The 26049-nt window shown below is 35.9% G+C and overlaps 2 protein-coding genes across 2 annotated transcripts in view; one reads left to right on the forward strand and one right to left on the reverse strand.

Moving 5' to 3' along the window:
* The window catches only part of LOC309510134 (ribonuclease inhibitor-like), a gene marked incomplete at its 5' end in the record, with an annotated part of 72198 nt that extends 61980 nt beyond the window's left edge, over positions 1-10218 (forward strand). The window contains 2 exons of the mRNA XM_082191205.1: positions 1731-1906; positions 9259-10218. Coding sequence (XP_082047331.1) covers positions 1731-1906; positions 9259-9263 — 181 coding nt within the window. The 3' untranslated portion in view covers positions 9264-10218. The remainder of the gene's footprint in view (positions 1-1730; positions 1907-9258) is intronic.
* A 5649-nt stretch (positions 10219-15867) lies between these two features.
* LOC309510135 (protein adenylyltransferase SelO-like) lies at positions 15868-22657 on the reverse strand (the record flags this gene model as incomplete). Its single annotated transcript, XM_082191206.1, has 19 exons — positions 15868-16607; positions 16784-16863; positions 17514-17557; positions 17639-17718; positions 17810-17902; positions 18300-18381; positions 18463-18507; positions 18585-18714; positions 19358-19441; positions 19547-19619; positions 19721-19790; positions 19874-19961; positions 20048-20115; positions 20344-20442; positions 20609-20665; positions 20953-21017; positions 21105-21233; positions 22279-22397; positions 22474-22657. 19 exons carry the CDS (start codon positions 22655-22657, stop codon positions 16485-16487), a joined length of 1713 nt encoding a protein of 570 aa, XP_082047332.1. The 3' UTR covers positions 15868-16484.
* Between the last annotated feature and the right edge of the window lie 3392 nt (positions 22658-26049).

The raw sequence follows: 26049 nt of genomic DNA on the forward strand, positions 1-26049 counted from the left end.
TATTCCTGTTTTTTAACCTACAGTTTGATAATGATTGTTTGCTGTTGTTATTTTATTGTTTTTGCTGTTAGATCATAATTGCTGTTCCCTTCTGAAGTTTTATTACCATTTATAGAATTAAACTGAATAAAATACCAATTAATTGCAAAATGTCTGTATAAAGTGTTTTGAATTATCACTATCCATCCCTTATTTTGTTAGATTTTTTTAATTATCAAATACTGATTAACAAAAATGCTTGCATTGTGTTCCTTTTCTAACCAAACATTATTGTTTGATTGTAATCATAATGCAAAACCTGATACTTATGTAACAAAAATATCTAAACCTTAAAAAAAAAAAGTCTTTTAGAATGTCTAAATATATATCTAAATACATTTTTAAAAACTAATAAAATGGAGAAATCATGTCTAAAAAAAACAATGGGAATCAAAAAGCCTCTCTATGTATTTATATAGTGAGCAACAGTACAGCCTACAGGCGGTTACACGACATTACACAAGTTTTTACTTTTTAACGCCACTGGATGACGCTTTTCTCACTTCAAAAAATGGATTTTAAAGGCCTGCACTAATGTGACATGTTGCATTTATTGAAAAATAATAATAATACAAATAAAAATATGAATTCTAATATTATTTATAATTATTGCATAGTACCATAGAAACCTTTCTAAATTCGAAATAATAATAAAAAAAATTATTGAACAAAAATATATTACATTGGTTTTCCTAAAAAAAAATAAAAAAAAAAAAATAAAAATTTTTTTTAAGGCTTCAGTCACTTTTGACCGCGAAGGAGCCAAGTGTGACCCCTAAACGAAGAGGACCAGAGGGATTTACAGTAAATCCAAAATTCTTTTTAAAATACAGAAAACAATGCACTGAAAAAGTGTGTTGGATTTAAATGATTGAATCATGCACATCAGTTCCACATGAACCAATTAAGTTCAACAAAGATTATTTGTTCACATAATGTCAACATCGTGGAATCAAGTCATTTCCAAGTAACCCAATGAAGAAGTTTTAAAGTGATTTTAATATGGTTCCCTAACTGGATTAATTCATTCAATTTCTTATATTTGTGTCACATGACTGAATTATAAGATTGTATTAGCTATCTACGGAACTATTAATTAGCAATAGCATATATTAGCATGCTAAATGCTAAGCATGAAATCTAATTGTAATATAAGTAATAAACATATTAGAAAAAATATTATTTTAAATGGCCATTAATGGATCATAATTATTGGACAAATATTTAGTAACAAATATATTCAAAATATTAAATTAATATTATTGAACTAAAATATAGTACATTTAATTGACAAAAAGTTACACTTCAGGTGTTATTAATGTCTCTTTATCACTCCATAGTTACAGCACTGCATGGTATTTGTCCCTCAGTTTCTCCTCAAGTTCATGGGCAATCTTTAATAAAATGGTCATTTTACACACTGTTTACACAGCGTCATTGTTCTCTACAGGTTGAAATATTGTGGAGTCACAGATGAAGATTGTTTGAGGAAGATCTTGCATTCGTTTGAGAGTGCTTCTATTTAAATTTGACTTTGTGATGTTTTTTACCCATGTTTTAATTTTTTAACAAAAAATGATTTGTGATCAAGCATTAATTGGCGGACCCCCTGCAGTACGGCTGCGGACCCTTGTGTTAAACTGATCTGATCTGAACTGAGAGAGTGAAGAGTGTGTCATTGTTCTCTACAGGTTGAGGGGTTGTGGAGTCACAGATGAAGGTTGTTCTGCTCTGGCTTCAGCTCTGAGATCAAACCCCTCACACCTGAGATATCTGTATCTGTCTGAGAATAAACTAGGAGAATCAGCCGTGAAGCTTCTCTCTGATCTGAAGAATGATCCACATTATAAACTGGAGACACTATATTGTAAGTAGATTATTTACTAAAGATTACAAAATACAGTAATTTGTAACATTTCGTTAGATTACACAAGCTTTGTAACCTAATCTAAATAATTTAGAATACTTTGGAATACTAATAAAGTTTGTAACACAAAGGGTCCACCAAACATAGGACTTGGTTTTCCCCTGCATATTATTTTAATAACTTCATTTTTACACAGTATTTCTTGAAGAAATTATTTTTTTTTTAGTAAACATTTAGTTGAATATTTTAGTAAAATATTAGTAAAAAAATTTTAGTAAAATATTTGTAATATATCGTGCGTCTACTCTACACCCCTACCACTAAAAAACCTAAAAAACCTCATAGTTACAACGCGGACTGTTGAGCAGACGCGTCTCAAGCCTATTAGTGATCCAACGCTGCATACTCTTAAAGGTTACGTCCATGGATCACGGCTGAACGCGTCTTCTCCACACTCACTTACAAACAAACTTATAATATAAATTAGTATTAATATTGATAGCATCACTGGTAGCTTCGTTGCTAACTCACTGTCCATCTGTTAAAATGGCGAATATCTCAGATGTAAGTAGTCTACCGTTTGGTGCAGGTGAGGACACATTTGAGCTGCACGCACTGCAGTCTGAGCTGGAAGCTGTTGAGAAACAGATCCACGACCTTTTATTGAGACAGGCCGAGCTGAGAGACCGGTGTTTGGCTCTTGAAACATCACGCGCCGATGCACACAAATCAGTGTTTAACGTTACTAACCCGCTGACTCCGACCGCGTCTACTCCGTGCGTTCCTCAGCATCGGTCGAAATCAGCCATGGTCTCGTTCACTCCGGCTCCAACACGCCACCACGAAGCCTGGGTGGTTCCGCAGCGGAAGACGCGAGTCAGGTTTAGACCAAGACTTTCTCCGACCCTCCCGGTTTTCGAGTTATCGACACAAAACCGTTTCTCCCCTCTACGCGAAACAGAACGCGATGCTGTGATCATCGGCGATTCCATCGTTCGGCATGTACACGCTACGTTAGGTAAAAGTAAGGTGCACAGTCACTGCTTTCCTGGTGCTCGTGTTTCTGAAATCGCTGCTCGCGTTCCCGAGATCCTGAACGGTGACGAGCGCGTCGGAACTGTGGTCCTGCACGCGGGAGTGAACGACATCAGGCTGCGCCAGACGGAGATTCTGAAGAAAGACTTCAGGAATCTAATCGATACGGTACGCAGCACATCGCCTGAAACAACGATCATTGTGTCAGGACCGCTTCCCACGTACCGACTAGGGCATGAAAAGTTCAGCAGATTATTTGCGCTAAATGAATGGTTAATGTCATGGTGCAATGAGCAGAAACTGCTCTTTGTAAATAATTGGAATCTGTTTTGGGAGCGTCCTAGGCTTTTCCGTGCTGATGGCTTACACCCAAGCAGATTCGGAGCGGCTCTTCTGTCAGATAACATCTCCAAAATGTTAAATACCCTTTGACTAGTAACCAAAAGTCCAAATCATAGTCTCTGCTGCACCAATTCAACTGATATAAATACTAGTGTAGAACATTGCATAGAAACCGTGTCCCATTCCTCGTTTAGTGAGATCAAATAATAAATCTAATGCAGGATCTAGGAAAAATCTAATTGTTATTAAAACAGAAAATGTTGCTATTAGTAAACAAAAACTATTTCTAAAGCTAGGTCTTCTAAACATTAGATCACTCACACCTAAGGCAGTTATTGTAAATGAAATAGTCACAGATAATAGCTTCGATATACTTTGCCTTACTGAAACCTGGCTTAAACCAAATGATTATTTCGGTATTAATGAGTCTACTCCTCCTGGATACTGTTATAAGCATGAGCCCCGTCTGATTGGTCGTGGCGGAGGTGTTGCAACCATTTATAAAGATATTCTAAATGTTACCCAGAAAACGGGTTATAAGTTTATTTCATTTGAAGTACTTGTACTAAATGTTACGCTCTTAGATGTTAGAAAAACATCCCTATTATCTCTAGCCTTGGCTACCGTATATAGACCGCCAGGGCCTTACGCTGATTTCCTAAAAGAGTTTGCAGATTTTCTCTCAGACCTATTAGTCAATGTCGATAAAGCACTAATTGTTGGAGATTTTAACATACACGTAGATAATCCAAATGATGCGTTAGGAGCTGCGTTTACAGATTTATTAAATTCATTTGGGGTCAAGCAAAACGTCACCGGACCAACACATCGTCTTAATCATACACTCGATTTAATTATATCACATGGAACCGATCCAACCGATATAGATATCATTCCACAAAGTGATGAAGTCACTGATCACTACATGGTAACTTGCATATTACGTACTGCTGTAATATGTCATGCGGCGTCGCGTTATCAACCAGGCAGAACAATCCTCCCATCCACCATAGATAATTTCTCAAATTGCTTATCTAATCTGTCTCAGCTGCTGCCTGAACCCAAACAAACAGATGAACTAGAAGAACTAACTAGCACTATGAGCACCATTCTCTCTAGAACATTGGATGTGGTTGCACCTATTAAATTAAAAAAGGTCAGAGAGAAAAATAAAGCACCATGGTATAACAATACTACGCATGTTTTAAAGAGAGAAACGCGTATTTTAGAGCGTAAATGGAAACAAACTAATTTAGAGGTCTTTAGAATCGCGTGGAAAGACAGTATGTCACGTTATAAAAAGGCCCTAAAAGCGGCCAGGGCTGAGCACCTCCGCAAACTAATAGAAAACAACCAAAACAATCCAAGGTTTTTATTTAACACCGTGGCTAGGGATGGGTATCGTTAAGGTTTTAACGGTATTACTACTCTTACCGATACTCCTTATCGATCCGGTACTTTAACGGTATTCTTATCGGTTCTTTTTGTTATATTAAAAAAAGGGGGAAAAATAATTTAGAACATAATTAATATTGCTTTATATTTTGAAATGTAAAATAAATATCTATAGCAAAAGAAAAAGCAATGCTTTAACAAAACAAATAAAACATGTATGTTATGCAGAAGGGTGCTGGCTTTTGTGTTTTATATAGACAGACAGGACGCCAAAAACAAAGTACAAACACATGGTCAAAAAAAAAAAAAAAAGTATACAATAAAACAAATATACAAATTATATATCCAGTGCTTTAATTTCAGTAATGTGTACTGACATTACTGTTCAGGAGTAATATGTGTTAAAAAGACATCTAATAAAGTCAGATGTAAAATAACACTGCATAGTTTATCATAGATAGATTAAAGCTTATATCATTCAAGAGCTGTGACTGATTTTCTCTTTGCCTTTTGTTGTTTGATTCACATTAATGGAGCAATCGTCAGCAGGATTATTAGACTGCTGCCTCTTTAAGACCAAATGCAGATCTAATCATTATTAAGCCTCATATTTTCTCCCAACTATTTACGCCGATTTAAGACATAAACTGTATTTAAGTGAATAAACTGTTTAAGTGAATCTCCAAGACGGCCATTTTGACATATTTGTGTATTTGATCGTTTAGATGCGCACACGAAGCCCAAAATATACGTTGCTTGTCTCGTTGCGGTGTGTTTCGGAGCGTGCGCCGCATTTTGGAACAGCGTCTATTGCGTCAATTTTGGTACTTTTAATAGCCTTTTATTATCAAACGCGTCCCGCAGTTTAGCAACAGTATAGACTACATTTTACAACAATCACCGATTGTGCAGATTCTGACGTTACTTTTGGGTTTTAGGGAGAAATGACAGCGCATCGCTCTGTGAAGGGAAGGAAGTTGCGCTGGAGAGAATGTGGCTTAGTTATTAGTTTTTAATGGTTACACCTCAAATATCTTCTTTTTTATAATCATTGGAAGCCAAAATCTAAATCTAAAATAAAATTAGTTTAATATCAAAGATCTAAAGTGTGTAACCTTTTGAATGTTCTGTCCTCATCGTCACTCATTAAGCAGGGCTGTTGTGTTGCGCGCGCCGTGGCTTTGCGTGAAAGATCGCTCGCTCTCTCTCGCTCTCTCACACACACACACACACACACACACACACACACACTCTCTCTCTCGCTCTCTTTAGCAAAAATGCATCACAGACAAATGGTTCAATATATATTCGCAAGATAATAATTTCTTAATAGCAATAATAAATAGCACGTGTACTTTCATAATTTCTCCAGTACCGACAGCAGAACCGATAACGTCCGAGCTTAACGATCCAGCGGTCTTTCAAAATTCAGCACCGGGGCCCGTTTAATACCGGGTTTCGGTACCCATCCCTAACCGTGGCTAGACTAACAAATAAACAGACGTCACCCGAACAAAATATCCCGTTACAGTTCAGTAGTAATGATTTCATGAACTTCTTCACTGAGAAAATAGAAAGCATCAGAACCACAATTGTAAACGTTCAATCTTCAATCGCGCCTTATAATTCAGCTTCAATTATCACCCCGAAAGAACAATTACAGTGCTTTACAACTATAGAACAAAAAGAGTTAAATAAACTTATCACTTCATCTAAAACAACAACATGTTTATTAGATCCTATACCAACTAAACTACTGAAAGAAGTGTTACCTGTAGTGGAAGATCCTCTCCTCAATATTATTAACTCGTCTTTATCTTTAGGTCATGTTCCAAGAACATTTAAACTGGCAGTTATAAAACCTCTCATTAAGAAACCACAATTAGATCATAATAATCTAGCAAATTATAGACCCATTTCAAATCTTCCATTTATGTCTAAAATATTAGAAAAAGTGGTGTCCGCTCAACTGGGATCTTTCTTGCAACAAAATGATATCGATGAAAAGTTTCAGTCTGGATTCAGACCGCATCATAGCACTGAAACTGCGCTCGTTAAAATCACAAATGATTTACTTTTAGCTTCTGACCAAGGCTGTATCTCAATACTAGTTTTACTTGATCTTAGTGCTGCGTTCGATACTATAGATCATACATTACTCTTAGATCGACTACAAAATTATACTGGTGTTCAAGGACAAGCACTAAGCTGGTTCAAATCATACCTATCTGACCGCTACCATTTTGTCTATTTAAATGGAGAAAAATCGATCATAACTCCAGTAAACTATGGAGTGCCGCAGGGATCTGTATTAGGCCCTCTGTTATTTTCAATATAAATGATGCCACTTGGAAATATTATAAGGAAACATGGAATTAGTTTCCATTGTTATGCTGATGACACTCAAATATATATTTCATCACGGCCGGATGAAAACGCAAAATTTTCCAAATTGACAGAGTGTGTTAAAGATATAAAAGATTGGATGACCCGCAATTTTCTTTTATTAAATCCAGACAAGACAGAGGTAATACTTATCGGTTCAAAAAACCGCCCACAAAACCTCGCACAATACAACTTTAACATCATAGGATGTCCTGTTACTTTATCCTCTACAGTAAAAGACCTGGGTGTTATACTCGATTGCAACCTGTCTTTTGAAAATCATATTTCATATGTTACAAAAACAGCATTTTTCCACCTTAGAAACATTGCTAAGCTACGTAATATGCTATCAGTTTCTGATGCAGAAAAGTTAGTTCATGCATTCATGACCTCGAGACTGGATTACTGTAATGCTTTACTAGCTGGTTGTCCTGCATCCTCAATAAACAAGCTACAGTTAGTCCAAAATGCCGCCGCTAGAGTTCTTACTAGATCAAGAAAATATGATCATATAACACAGATTTTATCATCACTGCATTGGTTACTTATAAAGTTCCGTATTAATTACAAGGTATTGCTACTGACCTATAAAGCCCTAAACGGCTTAGCTCCAGTCTATTTAACGGATCTTCTATCACCCTATAATCCATCGCGCTCTTTAAGATCACTAAATTCAAGGCTTTTGGTCATACCTAGGATATCCAGAACCACCAAAGGAGGGAGAGCATTCTCACATTTGGCTCCAAAACTCTGGAATAGTCTTCCTGATACTGTTCGTTGCTCAGACTCGCTCTCCCAGTTTAAAACTAGATTAAAGTCGCATCTCTTCAGCCAGGCATTCATATAATCCTACAGTTCAAACTACAATCCGGCCTCTAGCTCATAAATGCCAGAGGAGAACTGGCCCCCGACTGAGCCTGGGTTCTCCCAAGGTTTTTTTCTCTCCATTAGGTCACCTGATGGAGTTTTAGGACACCATTAGGTCACTTGATGAAGTTTTTCGGTTCCTTGCCACTGTTGCCTTTGGCTTGCTCAGTTGGGGATATTTTGGGGATATTTAATTTAATTTTATCAATCAATAAATTCCTCTTGAAACAAACTTTGTTGTATTATTTTAATTTAATACTGTGAAGCTGCTTTGATACAATCTGTATTGTGAAAAGCGCTATACAAATAAACTTGACTTGACTTGACTTGACTATATATATATATATATATATATATTTTTTTTTTTTTTTTTTTTTTTTTTACTGATGCAACACAATGCATTAAAAGCTGGGGTGTGTAAACTTTTTAAATTGCATGAACAGGATAAATTGTAATTATTTCGTCTTCTGTGAAACCGGGAAGTATTCGCTTCTGAAGGGCAGTACTGAATGAAAAAAAAAAGATGATCTTTGAACAAAATGTACACATCATCATAATCCTGTTTAAAGTTTACACCCCCTGCTCTTAATGCATCGTTTCCTCCTTGAGCATCAGTAAATGTTTTTACCTTTTGTAATAGTTGTGTATGAGTCACTCAATTGTCCTTAATGTAAAAATATGGATCTCAAAATCATACAGTCATTGTTGGAAAGGTGTCAAATATGCAGAAGATTCTGGAAAACCTAAAAATGTGCAAAACCTGGAGGATTTTTCTGGAGAACAGCGAGTTTAACTGCTCAGTTATTTAGATCCTGTAATAAACATTATTTGTTCTCATTATTCTGAGAACACACACAGTCTCTATGGAATGGACTACATATGCCGTATTATCATTTATCAGTTAGTACATAGATGTTGTCCGACAGGAGGTCCGCTCTGACTCTCGGCTGCAGGACATTGTCACAGAAGAATCTAGATCACTCCCAGAAAAGATTACAATTAATTGAGAGAGTAGTTTCTGTTCATCACATCATTCATATAATGCGAATAATCGACTGAACCTTTCGTTTCCACAACGGTAAGTGGGAAGTGGTCCTGACACGATGATCTGTTCACAATGGTCTTGATCAGGATCTTCTTCATCTTGTCGTTCTCCCGCGTGCAGAACAACAGCTCTGATGTTCTCCTCACCTTTATATCTCTGGCTGTAATATTAATGTACTCTGTATGTATCTCTGCCTGTGTTTGTTCTGAAATGAATCTACTGATGTGATGTGACCGCAGTAATGTCTCGTACTCCATATGTGACTCTGTGTGTTTAATTGTAGTTTAAGGATCAGCTGATGGTGAATAAGGAGCCGCTACAGAGACCGAAGACACAGAGACTGAAGACACAGAGACCGAAGACACAGAGACTGTGACATTACTATTTTATTTATTTTTTCTGTATGTGCAGCTGCAAGTTTTTTAGTTTGTTTGTTGTTGTTTTTTTACTTTTGGTTCAGATCCAAAGACAGTTTGAAAAAGCATGAAACCTTAATACATTTTCTTTGTGTACAGGAATGCACCCTTATGTCTCTTATGAACTGGTTTTACATTTATCAATGGTGAAGTTGCTCGGAAGTCATCATCTAAGAAATTCTTCTTGAACTGAAAATTTGTTTTGTTACTTAATTATTTAAACTTTCATGATGGTTTCACATTGCGACATTGTTTTTCTTTAACCTATTCTACACTTGTAAGTTTCACTCTCGGTCCCATCACCGATCAGTAAAAAAAAAAAAAACTGTTTTTTGTACAGTGTATTTACATAATAATTTGAATGTAATAAGATAACGTTCATTTTGGATGAAGACCTATTTAGCCTACACAAAATGATCATATTCATCTGAAATGATGGGTCAATCTGATGATCATCATGTTCACAAGAAAGCAAACAGAAGACAGAGCATAAAAGATGATTGAATTTACAGTTTGCTTGTTTTTGTGTGTAACATGATGTTTATTCATTTATTCTTATTATAGAAGGTATAATATCTCACCACTGTAATAGAGGAAATGCAAACTGTCAAAAGTAGCTCTCATTTGTCCACTGGCCAAAGTGTTTTAAAGACACAGCTGTGCAGTGTTGAGCTCACTGCTGTCCTGGGACACTTAAACCATTGTGGAACATTACCTTGAATATGTGCAGGAAGAGCTTCTCTGATCTGATCAAACTCTGTTTCTGTGCAAATCAATCCATGCATTATAACTGTAACCATAATAATACCAGGCATGTGTGACAGTGAGTATCTGTTGTCTCATTTCACTGGCCAGCTCTGTGTAATTCTCTCTGCAGTGGCTCTGAGCTCCAGTCCAGGGCTGCGTTTCCCAGAAGCATTGTGAAGTTGATCGTGAAGACCATTTGCCACCAATGTCCTCTACGATCAACTTATCTCACAATGCTTTGGGAAACGCAGCCCAGGTTTTTCTCTCAGATACCCAGACATTGGCCTATTGTGAGAGGAGATTTCTTTGTACCGCATATATCCAGAGTCTTTATTGCGCAACCACAAACTCTAAAATACAAATCTGGCAATCCCCATTCCCCAGGTTTAACAGTTTCATTTTCAATACTCTCTACCCAGGCTCTGGGCAGACTTGTCTTAATATTTTCACACATCGAGTCCACTTTTGACATTTCGATTTCATCATCCCACTCCGAAACACAATCATATAAGGCTCTATGAGGTAAGAACCCTCTTACATCATATGCTATATCCTTAACTTGTCTCACTCCTGCTTTCATATACAATTTGTCATAAAACACTCTCTCTTTCATTCTAAAATTTGGATATAAAAATATCGGTTGTTTTAAAACTTGATTTATATTTTCACACTCATACTGTATATTTCTGTATATGACCTCTGCCCACACACTTAGCACTTCCTGATAAAACAGCGGCATTTTGTCATACATCGGCTTTTTCAATCCCATAAAAAGCCCTTCTTCCCCACATCCACTACATTTGTCCAGCACATCCTTCATATAACCTTTCCATCCATACTCCACTTTATCACATAAATACTTTTTCATCGTTTTTACCCTTATGGCCTTCTTTTTAACTTCTAAGTCAATCAATCCTAATCCTCCTTCTTTATAACTTGCAATTAATGTTTCCTTGCTATTTTAACTCCTTTCCCTCCCCACATAAAATCATTTGTTATCTCAGTCATCTCATTAAGAAAGCATGACAAATCATCAAGGGTGTTTCAGCCTATGATTAGGTTAGGGTGGGCTGTGTTTTATGTTTGTCAAGCAATTGGGAAATAAAACGCAAAAAATGCAATAAATGTAATACATGCACAATTAAACCCTGACCCCAACAGAAAAGGGACATACATTCTTTGTATGTTTGAAATAATTCAAAATTATAAAGCAAAAGATTTTTGTGGTTCATTTTAGCAATATTAGGACTAATCCTAAAGTGTGGCATGAGGGGCACTGGCAATCAAATTGTGATTTTAGTGTGTCATCCACTGTCTCTGCTATGCAACTGCAGCTCAATAACATATGTAATCAAAACAATGTTAATATCACCAACTGTCCATTTGGAGAAAAATGAATATTAGCAAAGCATGAACTAATACTGAAAACCCTAGTAAGTTGTTACCCAACCCTTTGTTGTTTTGAGAACAAAAAAACATTGATTAAAGATTCAATCCCTGAAAAATGAATGGTTCCACAAATCTGTAGAGAATGACAGGGAAACAATAGCGAAAACAACTAAATGAAGTGTTATTATCTTGGCCTTCTCAGGTGTGTATATCAGGTGTGTGTCATGTTCATATGGTCACTGTGATCTGCTTTCAGCATCCTCAAATTCAAAAAGAATCCCAATACATCAAGTATCTGTGTTGTGATGATGAGTTGACCATGACTCTGTGGGTGACTGGGATACGTATTGCAAAGGTGAGCAGAAACCAGGCCACACACCAAAAACCAAAATAGATAATGATGATAAATGCAAGAAGACACTAATTTGAAGTTTTTGCAGCAAATTAAATTATAAATTATAGTTTACAATGCAAAAACATACTGTAAATTGTAGCTGTATTGTGTTGGGTCCTATTGTGAGCTGTCTACTTTGTCAAAAAAAAAAAGTTCTTCTACTTTATTAACGGTCTTGTTTTGTCATGATTTTGTCATAGTATGGTAAGCAGTTATATGAAAACTACAAAGCCGCTGTGAGGAAAGCAGCCGGCACTGGAAGCTGGGCTAACCGCACTATCCAGGCCTCCTCCAGTGCATCCACACCCTCTCCTACACCTAAAGGTAGAGATAATGAGCTAAATAGATTGTTATAAAATGTATCATAGATCTTGATATATTAAAGGATTTTGATGACATTTTTGTGCTTATCTTTCTGCCAAAGCTGCGAATGGACACGCTCCTCAGCTTCCAAAGGACACCAAGGTACCTCTAAATCTATCAGTTAGTAATGAAGAACACCATAATATAATACCATAAATAATATAAGTTCATGGACCATACTGAAGTGTGAACTATTATGTTTTCAGACACTTAACTGCATGTTAATTGCAATTAAACAAAATATAGTTTAAATTTATTAACACACTTAAGTACATAATTTTATAACATTTCATAATTACTTCTACTTTCAATGAAATATGAAGTTTACTGCCGAATGTACTGAGAAGCATTTATAGTAAACTAAAATATACATATATCATTTCTATTGAAACTTGACATGTTTTCAATATTTAATTACACATTTGTCATGATGAAGTTGCCAATTGGTAAATTTAAAATATATTAACATTAAATGTATTAACGAATAACACACTACAGTTGAAATTATAATCAAATTTGCATGTGCTCTAGTATGTTTGTCAATATCAAAATAAATGTACTGCAGAAGATTACTAAACCATAATTTAAAAAGTATAACTGTTAATTTGTCATGATTGCAAAGTACACTTTTTAAAATTGCACTAAACTCTGTTAAGAAACAGTCATGAAAGTGCAGTGTCTTTAAATACACATATAGTGGCCTTTTATTTAATGAACAATATATTATCTGAAAATATATATTTTTAAATATACTTCAAAGATTTAAAGTATACTTCAAGAGCAGTAAAATTACGCACACTAATATTTTACGAAGGGTGACGGTTCCTTTAGAGTTGTTTTAATCCCCTTGTAATTTCATCATTTATCTGAAATGCTCCTGAATGCTACTTTTGGTTTGTTTTTGAAGGGTCCTGGCAACCAAACATCTTTCCCACCACCTCCGCCTTCAATGGAAACCCTGCCTCCTCCACCACCCGACCCCATGTTGCCTCCTCCTCCCCCTGCTCCTCCTGCCAGCACAACCAAAGTCAACAAGTTTCCTCCTCCACCTCGATTCCCACAATCCTCCTTCCCACCTCCACCCATGGATGACCTGCCTCCACCACCACCTCCTCCAGAAGATGCCGAGCTGCCCCCTGACTTTCTTCCTCCACCGCCTCCTAGTTTTGCACCTCACGGGGGAGACTCACTCCCCCCACCACCTCCAGACCCCATTACCTCCCTTCCACCTCCTCCTCCTCCTGGTCCCCAAAACTTTGCATCTGCAGGTGGAGCTCCACCACCACCGCCTCCACCACCAGCTCCTGCACCGGCTGCCAACCCATCCGCCGGCTCCATCAGAAAAATGCCTCCAGCTCCACCAAAGAGAACTACACCTCTACAAACAGCGCCCCCAGGTGGCGAACTCATGTCAGAACTGATGACAGCAATGCTGAAAAAGCGCAGTCAACAATGATCTTGAAGACAGATAGAGCTAATTGACATGTTTTTGTAGTTGGACTGAGGAACTGACCGCCAAACAAGTTCTCGGCGTGACATTAGGACACACATCTTTAATTATTTTGTTGTTTAATATTCTTGCATTACACCACCAGACTAAAATATGTAAATACTTTGTACTTACTAGGGTTGGGTATCGAGAACCGGTTCCATTTTAGAACCGGTAACAAATTTCTAAAAACCGGGTATTCGATAAGACGCACGCATTACGATTCCTCGTATCGATTCCTGACTATCCGTTATTTCAAATGTAGGCGCGCGGCAAGCACGTTCATAATAGAAGCGACATGGGCCGTGGGCGCGACGAGCATGCGGTACGTGGCGCACGTTTTTGCAGGCGCGCTTATGCCTCGGCGAGATGAAAACATCTAAACTTTTCAGAATGGCGCAAGCGGTGCGCAGGTCAAGTGACAAAAAACAACCGACCTTTCTGTAACATCAAAAGCTCGGCTGAACAGCTGATCATAGCTGAACAGGGCGGGTTTTTATTTCTCATCTCCATAAATATATCTAGTAGCCTAGTAAATGGTTGGTTGCATAGCAACGACAGACGCCACGGGAGCGCAAGCGCTTGCGGAAAGAAGGAGACGGCCGTACGTGCTTATGTGAACGGTCTCTAATTCAGGAATCTATGTGGCTTAAAATAATTTTTGTTTAGTGTAAAATGGAGATCACGATTACATACATCAGACAACTACTCAGAATAACATTTTTAGTATAATAGTCTATTTTTTTTTTAAACTAGTTTGAATAATTAATTCAAACACTAATTAATTCAGTATCTCATAAATACTTGTTTAATGAATGAATGATTCACCGTTTTTGAACGAATCTCTCGAGTCTTCTTCAATAAATAATTCAATAAAAAAAAAACAGTCGATTTTTGCCACTTACTGCTGGAGTAATAATGTAATCAACACCTTTATATGAAGAGACTCCTTTCACTTTAGCCATTTTATTGGTTATTGCATAAAATTGGCAAGAATAAAAGGTAGAAATATTTATTCTTCAATTATTTGCCCTTTTTTCTCCCTCCAAAAAATATTGGAATCGGAAACAAGAATCGATAAGAACCGGATTCGATAAGCAGAATCGGAATCGGAATCGGAATCGCTAAAAATGAAACGATACCCAACCCTAGTACTTACGCACCTAATCAGATTATTTGTATTACAAATATGCTATATCATCATTGCTAATGGAATGTCATAATAAATAAGGTCTTGCAAAGTTAACTGTTTAACAGATTTTGACATGCCTAATTGTTAAACAGGAGTAAACGAGATGCATGATGCAAAGATTTTTGCACTTTTGTAGAAATGCAGAAACAGCAATATTACAAAAGACATCCATGTCCATTGTCCATATATAACATGCATATATGTACATATATAACATCAAACATGGCGCATCCTCCAATCAGATCATCCATTAGGAAGTGTGATTACAATGTCATAAACAATATTTTTGGTTCAAATGATGCTGAAATTCATGATTTTTTTTTTTTCATTCGACCCTGAGTTAGGAAGAACAGCTGACCCTCAGCTGCTGAGCCCAGGATGGAGGTTTACTGGCATATCCGGCTCTCTCAGCCTCTTCCTGCTCCATAAATGGCTCCATTAAAGTCTTCTGCAACAGTGTCACCTAGAAATACATCAAACATACTGTCAACAAGCCATAATGGTCTGTCTGAAGATGTTACATTGTATGTATAATTGTCAAGTCTTCATTTCACAGTAATATATTAAAGCAAACACTCTAAGATATATGATAAGCATGATCATGACAGTATATTAGTTTGACATCACATGTAATAATACCTCTGAAAAGTCATTTTTCTCTGCTTTTCTGATAGCAGATTCAGCCATCCAGTTCCTCAACACATACCGTGGGTTTACTCCTGAACAATAGAAAAATTACTAATAACATTAAATACAACATAACACATCGTAAAAAAACACACACTACCGTTTAAACATTTACGGTCAGTAAGGCTTTTTTTAAAACGAATCTCTCGAGTCTTCTTCAATAAATAATTCAATAAAAAAAAAACAGTCGATTTTTGCCACTTACTGCTGGAGTAATAATGTAATCAACACCTTTATATGAAGAGACTCCTTTCACTTTAGCCATTTTATTGGTTATTGCATAAAATTGGCAAGAATAAAAGGTAGAAATATTTATTCTTCAATTATTTGCCCTTTTTTCTCCCTCCAAAAAATATTGGAATCGGAAACAAGAATCGATAAGAACCGGATTCGATAAGCAGAATCGGAATCGGAATCGGAATCGCTAAAAATGAAACGATACCCAACCCTAGTACTTACGCACCTAATCAGATTATTTGTATTACAAATATGCTATATCATCATTGCTAATGGAATGTCATAATAAATAAGGTCTTGCAAAGTTAACTGTTTAACAGATTTTGACATGCCTAATTGTTAAACAGGAGTAAACGAGATGCATGATGCAAAGATTTTTGCACTTTTGTAGAAATGCAGAAACAGCAATATTACAAAAGACATCCATGTCCATTGTCCATATATAACATGCATATATGTACATATATAACATCAAACATGGCGCATCCTCCAATCAGATCATCCATTAGGAAGTGTGATTACAATGTCATAAACAATATTTTTGGTTCAAATGATGCTGAAATTCATGATTTTTTTTTTTTCATTCGACCCTGAGTTAGGAAGAACAGCTGACCCTCAGCTGCTGAGCCCAGGATGGAGGTTTACTGGCATATCCGGCTCTCTCAGCCTCTTCCTGCTCCATAAATGGCTCCATTAAAGTCTTCTGCAACAGTGTCACCTAGAAATACATCAAACATACTGTCAACAAGCCATAATGGTCTGTCTGAAGATGTTACATTGTATGTATAATTGTCAAGTCTTCATTTCACAGTAATATATTAAAGCAAACACTCTAAGATATATGATAAGCATGATCATGACAGTATATTAGTTTGACATCACATGTAATAATACCTCTGAAAAGTCATTTTTCTCTGCTTTTCTGATAGCAGATTCAGCCATCCAGTTCCTCAACACATACCGTGGGTTTACTCCTGAACAATAGAAAAATTACTAATAACATTAAATACAACATAACACATCGTAAAAAAACACACACTACCGTTTAAACATTTACGGTCAGTAAGGCTTTTTTTTAAAAAAAGAAATTAATAATATTATTCAGCAAGGATGCATAAAAAGGGACAATAAAGACATTTATAATATTACAAAAGATTCAAATAAACGCTGTTCTTTTGAACTTTATATTAATCAAAACATGTATCAGGGTTTCCTCAGAAATATTAAGCAGCTCAACTGTTTTCAAATGTTTCTTGAGCAGCAAATCATCATATTAGAATGATTTCTGAAGGATCATGTGACACTGAAGACTGGAGAAATGATCACAGGAATAAATTACATTCAACTGAACAAATATATTAATTACACAAATACTGTATATTCAAATAGAATAATTTATTTTATATTGTAATAATATCTCATAGTATAATAATATATTATAGTAATACAAAATTACTGTTTTTATTGTATTTTTGATTAAATAAATGCAGCCTTCGTGAGTATAAGAAACTTCTTTCAAAAACAAATCTTACCAATCATGAACATTTCAGCGGTAGTGTTACTGTAACAATATATAAACACATAATATATAACACTGCATCATATAACATATACAAAAACACACCTTGCATTCTGTGCTGCCGTTCTTCATCTGAGTCACTCATTATCCTGAAGAAGACGATTAACACATCAAGTGATGTTCATTTTTAATCCTCTAAAGAGTTTGAGTTTACATTACAGCAACATTACCTTGACAGACGCTGTAAATACAGCTGAACCCAGTCTCTGAAATGCTTGTGTGATGAGAGGTCTGAAAGAGCCCACAAAGACTGTCAAGAGAGACACAGTCACAGTTAATGGACTGAAATCATGATTATGGATATTGCGGCTGCTGTGGGAGTGAATGGAGAGGAAACGTACCGGAGCAAAGGATCCCTTCTGAAGCCGGGACAGGGTCACTTCACTCAGCTGTCTGAAAGTCATAGTGAAGTCTGCTCCAGTGTCCTCCATTAGCTCAACACATCACACATCATACAACATTATATGGGTCATTCTCAGGAAATGCTGCCATTTGTGTGATCTACTACTGATTTAACTCCATACTGGACTTTTACTGGACTGGACTATTTCTGACAGTTTGGTCGTTAAATATATAATAATAAAATAAAAAAACTATCTAATTAAAAAAGTTTATAATGAAATTATGTGTGTGTGTGTGTGTGTGTGTGTGTGTGTGTGTGTGTGTGTGTGTGTGTGTGTGTGTGTGTGTGTCTTACTGATTCCTTACTTTTTTTTATTTCTTTTTTTTATTGTCACAAATGACACCATTTCCTGAGAATGGCCAAATAACTTTATCACATTAATTAATTATAGTACAATTAGAGAAAAAAACAATCCAGCTAATATTTACCTTTAGAAGAAATGCAATCACATATGAATCCTTTTCTTCATTTCCCAGAAAGCCCAACTTTGCTTTGAACAGCTCATGAAATCTACAACAGAAACAGTAAAGTGAGATCAGGAACGACTCAGAGAGGAATACAGTGATCTATATTGTCTAATGACAGGCTCACCTTTGATGGTAGATTTGTGGATACTCTCTCAATATTTGCTGAGATCTGAAGTAAATGAATTGACATGAATCACCCTTATTTATTCCAGACCAATACCAACAGTAAATAAAAGGATCTCTTACTGTGAAAGCTGATCTGAGGTCAGCAGTGGTTTCAGAGCTTCTAGAAGTTTCTGTAGATTGAACAGGCCAACATTAGCCTGAGCTCCTATACTGTACCGGCCCTCGTCATCAGACGTGTTGGGGACAAAATCTATACAGAGGAAACAATGCTGTAGCAATAACACACATTTAACAATACAATTATTATATGTTATTATTATGGCTGTCTGTTTCACTTTAACTTATTAGAATATAATGAAGTAAAATAAAACAAGTAATGGATTAAAAAAATTATGCAATTAATCATGCCCCTCAACCCATGTATATTATACTGTAAGTAGCCTATATACAAAATTTATAGTAGATCTAAAGTAGCTTACTATTCATACAATGTTCCACTTTTGCAGTATTGTATACATATATATATAATATATATATATATGTATGCGTGTGTGTGTGTTCTCGTATATGGTTTAGGAGGACACAAATGTGTATAATGACAACGTAAACATCTTCACACTTCCTGTGTCCTCATAGGTTTAGGGGTAGGGTTAATATACAGAGTCCCTGTGTGTGTGTGCGTGTGTGTGTGTGTGTGCGTGTGTGTGTGTGTGTGTGCGTGTGTGTGTATGTGTGTGCGTGTCTGTGTGTGTGTGTGTGTGTGTGTGTGCGTGCGTGCGTGCGTGCGTGCGTGTGTGTGTGTGAAATGTTATATGACAAAAAGCTTAAAAACTAAACGTATAGGAAGATGATTGCTAATATTATGAAAGTTTAAGTTAGACAAAGAAACATACTTGGGTCATATGATTCCATAAATCCAAATGGGCCATAATCAAAAGTGATAGAAAGCAGACTGAAGTTATCTGTGTTGCAGACTCCTGTGTGAAGATGCAGATCATGATGTTGTGCATGTTGCGTATTAAGCTTGATCTATAATGATAAATCTATATGATAACTAAACAAGTAAAGCAGAGTGAACTAACCATGAGCAAAACCAACCGACATCCAGTGGGCGATTAAATGTGCCGTTTCATTCAGCACTCGAGAGAAAAACACCTTCACACAACATGAAAACCATTCAAATATAGTGAGACTGATCAGACAATATAAAATAATCTTGTATTACAGCTAAACAGCAGAGAGACACAGATACTCACCACATACTTGTCAGGGTCATTTGTTGCTATAGATTTAAAATGCTCTTTAATTACAAAGTCCAACAATGTCCTGAAAATAAAAGATAAAAAGAAATTAAAAAGCAAATAAGAGTGAGAAAAAAATATTACTCTCCAAAGTTAAAGTTAATATACCGTAGGACATCTAACTCTCCAGTTCTAGTTAATATCTCCAGTGAACCGATACGAAACCAGGACTTGGCCAGACGCAGAACAACCGCTCCTGATAGATACAGAGAACAATCACATAAAGCTGAGGAGGATAAAGAACTTAGTTACTCGATTTTTCCAAATCTGATCGTATTTTACCTCTTTCTTTTATGACACTGCCATTATAAAACGGATCCCTCCAAACAGGTTCCTCACTCACAACCAGACTGACAAACAATAAAGGCAAAAAAATGGAAAAAGTATAAATAAATAAAATAATAATATTCAACACCAAACATTTGAATATGATAAATCCATATATTACTCTTCTTGTGCATGTCCATATGTACCTGAGGGCTCTGCTGGTATATGTGTGTGTGTGTGTGTGTGTGCGTGTGTGTGCGTGTGCGTGTGCGTGTGCGTGTGCGTGTGCGTGTGTGTGTGTGTGTGTGTACCTGAGGGCTCTGCTGGTAGGAACTCCCAGAAAGTGCATGGCTTCACTGCACAGGAACTCCCTCACAGAGGAGCGAATCACAGCCCGTCCATCACCAGACCTGCACACAAAACATCATGTACAGTAAACAGCATAACCATTACACTCCTGCCAGACAGAGAATCACACACTATGAGTCATAATGTAAGATCATTTACAACTAAATATATCTCAGAATTACTTAAAAAGCATATCAAAAATATTGAGCAGCAGAAACTGATATTCACCTTGAGTACGGTGTCTTTCCTGAGCCTTTCAACTGGACTTCCCATCTTTCACCCTTTCTGGATAAAAGAGAGATTGTATACCGCTCTAACGGTTAACACTTGTCAGTTCTAAACTGAGAGATGTCATTGTTCAGACGCATGTTTAAGCATTAAGTGAGAATTAGATTTAAAAAATGCCAGAATCATCTATTTGCTGAAAAACCAGTAAGTATAGATCACACTTTCCATTCTTTAATCTTAAACAACATTATGGGAAAGTTGACATGCATTACAACAGAAAAGTCACATCTGACAATAACAACTGATGATTTGTGTTGAACGCTGATGGAAAAGGATGATTTTACCTGTTTGTGTATTCACCCAACAAATGTGCTCTTCCATCCCCCAGCTGTCCGGCCCAATAACCAAACTATAATAATAATAACACATGGTTGACATGTTTGCTCTGGTTGTCTTACGCCATCGCTGTCGGGTTTGAAGTGACGGTCAGTTTTACCTGATGGCCCCCGTATCTGTGTGCCAGTGGAACAGAGCCAGGAAACAGTTTCCCACCACTGACACAACGGACAAACTCTTCATTCTGAATCACAGACTCATTCAGATCCAAAATATTCCTCAACACATCCTGAAATACACAAAAGAGCCTGAATATATGCAGAAACAACATTTACACAAAAGTACTGTGGTGGTACCATGGTCCAGTTTGGTTTTAAAGCAGTTTTCTCAGACTGTGATCCTCAGACCACTGGTGGTTCTGTAAAGAGTCCAAGTGGCCCACGAGTTCATTAGCTGATTAAAAGCTTTATGACTGAATCAATTAATAAAAGTATAACTGACAAAAAAAACAAAAAAAAATGAATTAACTGAATTTATTAACTCAATACAATAAATGAACTGTTTGTGACTAAATAAATGTATGATAAAGTGTTTCTATTGGTATGTAAGTGTTTGGTCCAATTTTGAAGCTAGCATTATATAATAGCTATATATATATAGAGTATAATAGCTAAAAAATAATTTGCCCACAACCTAAAGTAGACATTTATTTGAGGAGTTGGGTGGTTCAAATTTATTTATTTTTTTAAGTGATCTGCTTCACCCTTGTAAAAAATAAGTGTTAAAAATAAAAATGGAAAACTATGTTTCTTTTAAAAAACAGTTATTGCAGATAATACAAAATTAATTAAATAAAAAGCCACTTAACGAGTATACTTTCATGACCGTTTCTTAACAAACTATAATAAATGTTCATTTAATTTCAGTTAACATGATGCAATTAAGTGTCCGAAACATTATATTCAGTTTGCACCAAAGTATATTCTTTTAAAGTAGCCTATATTATTTTCATATAATTTCTCTTTTTAAAAGTATGATGAAGTGTACTTCTTTGTAACAACAGCCTGAATAAGTTCAAAATTATGCTGACGACGACAATGTTATTGGTAGTGATGATGATGATTAATTTATTACTATTTTAAAATGTGGACAAGAAAAATGATAAAGAATGGGTGGGTGTGACCAAACTTTTGACTGGTGGTTAGATGGCACTAGCTCCATTGTATTTTTCTGTTTCATAAATTATACACAGTTACTGCAACAATATCCCCAGGTTTGACTGCAGTGAAGCACAAGTTCTCTGTAAATGATGATGAGTGGATGGGTTTATTGACCTGTGACACAGCAGCCAGTGTCAGGGGCTCTTTCAGAGGAGAGGGCTGAGACTCTGAAAACACACTTCTCTTCACAGTACGAATAACATTACCATCAACCTCATCAAGAGGCAGAGCATCTGTAAAACACACAGAAGTTATTAAAACATAGTCAACGTGTACAATAGCATGTTGGCACTCGTATCTGTATCTTACCTAGTAGTTTATGTGATAATGCCAGTGGTATTTCTCCACAGTGTTTCACATTGCTATAAAAGTGACTCTTATCGAACTCTCTTTCATTACAACTTTCATTCTCACAGAATTCTTGTTCGTCCCTAAATGTAGCGATGGCGACGGCCGATAAAAATAAAAATAATGTGAAACCATGGTTTGTCATTACATCAAACTCACAGGCATATATTTTTTTAGTTTATATGTCCTGTACTTCCTTACATCACGTAACTAGAGGAAAACATCAGAACTGTCACACAAACAATCCTTCAATGTTCCACCAGAGGGCGCTCATCGGCTCAAAAACACGAATGCTCCATTTATGCAATATTCGGGACTTTTTTGTCTTTTTGGAAATGTATGCGAGTTATAAAGTATAACCGATTAAATCTATTAGTTGTATGGGTTCAGAAGCTGTCGTACAAATGGAAACTCTCGGAACTTTCTCACTATAATGATTAAATAAGCGTCTCTAGCCAATGATCAGAGACGACTGTGATTGGTCAACCTCAAATCTGTATAGTAAAAAGTAACAGGTGCCATGTGACCAGCCGTTTTAAAAAAATACTGAATACTTAAAAATTATAAATATTACTGGAGAAGATTGAAATCTCTATGATTGAAATGAATGTAATGAAAATGTAATTTTTTTAATGTAAAAATGTAAACATGTTTTAAGCCCACCCACACCCCATAAATAACCTATTTAACTCACTTTTATATTTATATAACTATTTATATTTATCGAAATATAATAATAATAATATCTGTTATTATTACAATTATTATTAATAACATGAACAAAATACATGAATTAGATTAAATTGTCATTGTTAACATTTATTCATTTTATTTATTTACTATTTATAATATTTAAATAATAATAATAATAACAATTTATATATATATATAGTTATTTTTGGAGACTTATTAGAACTACCGTACTTGACCAATTGGAGACAAGTTATGGGCCACTATGGAACGTCCATTTTATATCAATTTTATGTTAACTGCCAATCTTTCCCCTATTAATTGTATTTCTAAAAGGGCAATCTTCTCCAGTAGCACATCACGTGACAGTATCTTATGGTATATTTTGGTTTCAGAGGGCGGACTCGGAGCACATACATATTCATGAGTTTCCAGGGCATGCATGTGGAACTGATAATTTTAGTTCATGCTTTTTATTTATTTTTATTTTTATTTTATTTTTTATTTTTTTATTTTTTTATTGCAGAGAAGGTAACATACAGAAAATAACACAAAAATAAATAAATACATAAAATAAAATAAAATAAAAACAGAAAAAGGATATCTCACATTCAATTTTAACAAATAAAGATATTACAAAATATCAGGGGTATTAAAGAGTGTAGCCTATCATAGCATTTTAAATATTTCACAGACTTTTTTTTTTTTTTTACAGTCTTATAGAAGAAATATAAAAATCAAAGTCAGAGCAAAACAAATTTAACATAGGAGATGAATTAAGAAATTTTTGTTTATGTATGTGAAATTTTGCTAATAAAATAAAAAGGTTAACAATAAATTCCAGATCCTTATTGCTTTTGTTTTCATAATACAAGGTAACATCCTTTAAGGTAAAGCAGTAATTAATATTCATCAGATTAAATATGAATTCTGCCAAATCAGTCCAAAACTTGTTCACGACATTACAGTCAAAAAATAAGTGAGTCAGTATCTCTTTCTCATTATTACAAAAACAACACATATCATCAATATCAGAGAATCTTGATATTAAAGATTTAGAAGGATAAATGGTATGCAGAATTTTTAAGTGTATTTCTTTAATTTTATTATTAATACAGTATTTGAAAGGATTTAACCAAGCTCTTCTCCAATCAATATTTTCAATCTTAGAGTTCCAGAAAAATTTCCCTCTAGGAGATATTTTGTTTTGTTTTTGGAAAATATTACAAATATGCTTGTTATTGCATTTTTTCTCAATTAACTCAACACCTTCTAAAATTAAATTTGGGTTTGTCACAGATAAGGAATTGTAACAAATATGACATTTGATAAGTTGACGAAGTGTTACAGGAATAGCTTTAATAACTAAATTAAATTCCCTAAACAGTACGGGAAAATTGTAAGTTGACATGAATTGTTCGTAAGTTAAGAGATTCCCAGAGCTGTCAAACAGTTTTATAAGATGATTAATGTCTCTGTTGAACCAATTTGTTAAAAACAAAGATTTATTTGAAACAGTTATATTTCCATTATTCCAAATGAAAGAGGTGTGAGGAGAGAAATTGTGACAGTAGCAAATTTTCCAAGCGAGAAGAGCTTGCTTTTAGTTCATGCTGCTTGAGTTTCAGCAGGTGTAATGATGTAATGGATTATTTCAAAAAAGGTAAATATGACAGTGTCAGTTTATAATGTTTTTATTCGTTTGCATGTTTTGTGGTCCCTGACTTAATGCAGGCATTTACTTCGTGTAATGTTAGGATAAAGCACAGAAAACTTCAACTAGTCGTATACATTAATTTCATTTCGTTGTGCTTTTCCTTTGTACCTTACCATGCTTTATAACCAGCAGGTCTGGCGCAGAGAATGTCTAATAAGGGGAGAAGTTCCACTCTCAGTAAACTTCCGGCTTCTGAACTGGTTGCAGTTCCACTCTGGTTCCATATGAGGGCGCTCACAGGACGAGTGCAGAATGAATGGAGGTCTATGGAGCTATAGCCATCAAAATCCACTTTTCTCAGGATATAATTTTTTGTCTAGTAATTTGAATGTTGTATTCGAAAGGAGATGCAAAGAAATTACATATTGATGGGTGTTAGATTTTTTAGAGTCACTTATTTGCTTTAAAAAGTATTTTAAAATGTCAATGACGTCATACACATCGGACAACCAGAGATACTGCTTTACGGCAATCCTTCAGTCACTTTGGTGCTTTCGCACTTTCTTTTCTCTCGAGGCATCGACAACACAGCTGTCACAGGTAAACACACAACACAGCTGACACAGGTAAACACACAACACAGCTGACACAGGTAAATACACGTGCTAGAAGAGTTTTTGTTGTGTTTGATTCTGGTCCCGCTTCGGATGCCACGATGCCATCAAGCGGTATCTCTGGTCGTAATCAGTCCTTCACTGACCAATCAGCGTTCATTAGCAGAATGCTAGCGCGTTATGGGCAACAACAACTCAACCTGTAAGAAATCGAAAGGACATAAGTACTCGTTCATTCAACTTTCGACCTATAACCCATGTTGAACTTGCAAAACAATCAAATCTGAGATTTCTCAACAGCAATCGGGTGAAAGAGACAAATTTAGCCATCTAGCTCCATAGACTCCCATTCATTTTGCACTCATGGGCGATCGCCCCCAGTGGAACTCTGGTGGAACTACAACCAAAATTCGGTACAATAGGACTTAATTAATAGGGAGTGGCCAGGCTGGCAGGTTCTCCGTAGACGGGCTCTGTCTGGCGCAAAATGTGGCAGCGGCACTTCCGGTGGCATCTCCAGCTGCCAGGGATTTTCTCAGGCAGCTGCGCTGTTTGCACCTGCCGCTGACGAGTTAT

The sequence above is a fragment of the Leuciscus leuciscus genome, assembly GCF_965113295.1.
Source record: "Leuciscus leuciscus genome assembly, contig: SUPER_11_unloc_2, whole genome shotgun sequence".
Classification (NCBI taxonomy): domain Eukaryota; kingdom Metazoa; phylum Chordata; class Actinopteri; order Cypriniformes; family Leuciscidae; genus Leuciscus; species Leuciscus leuciscus.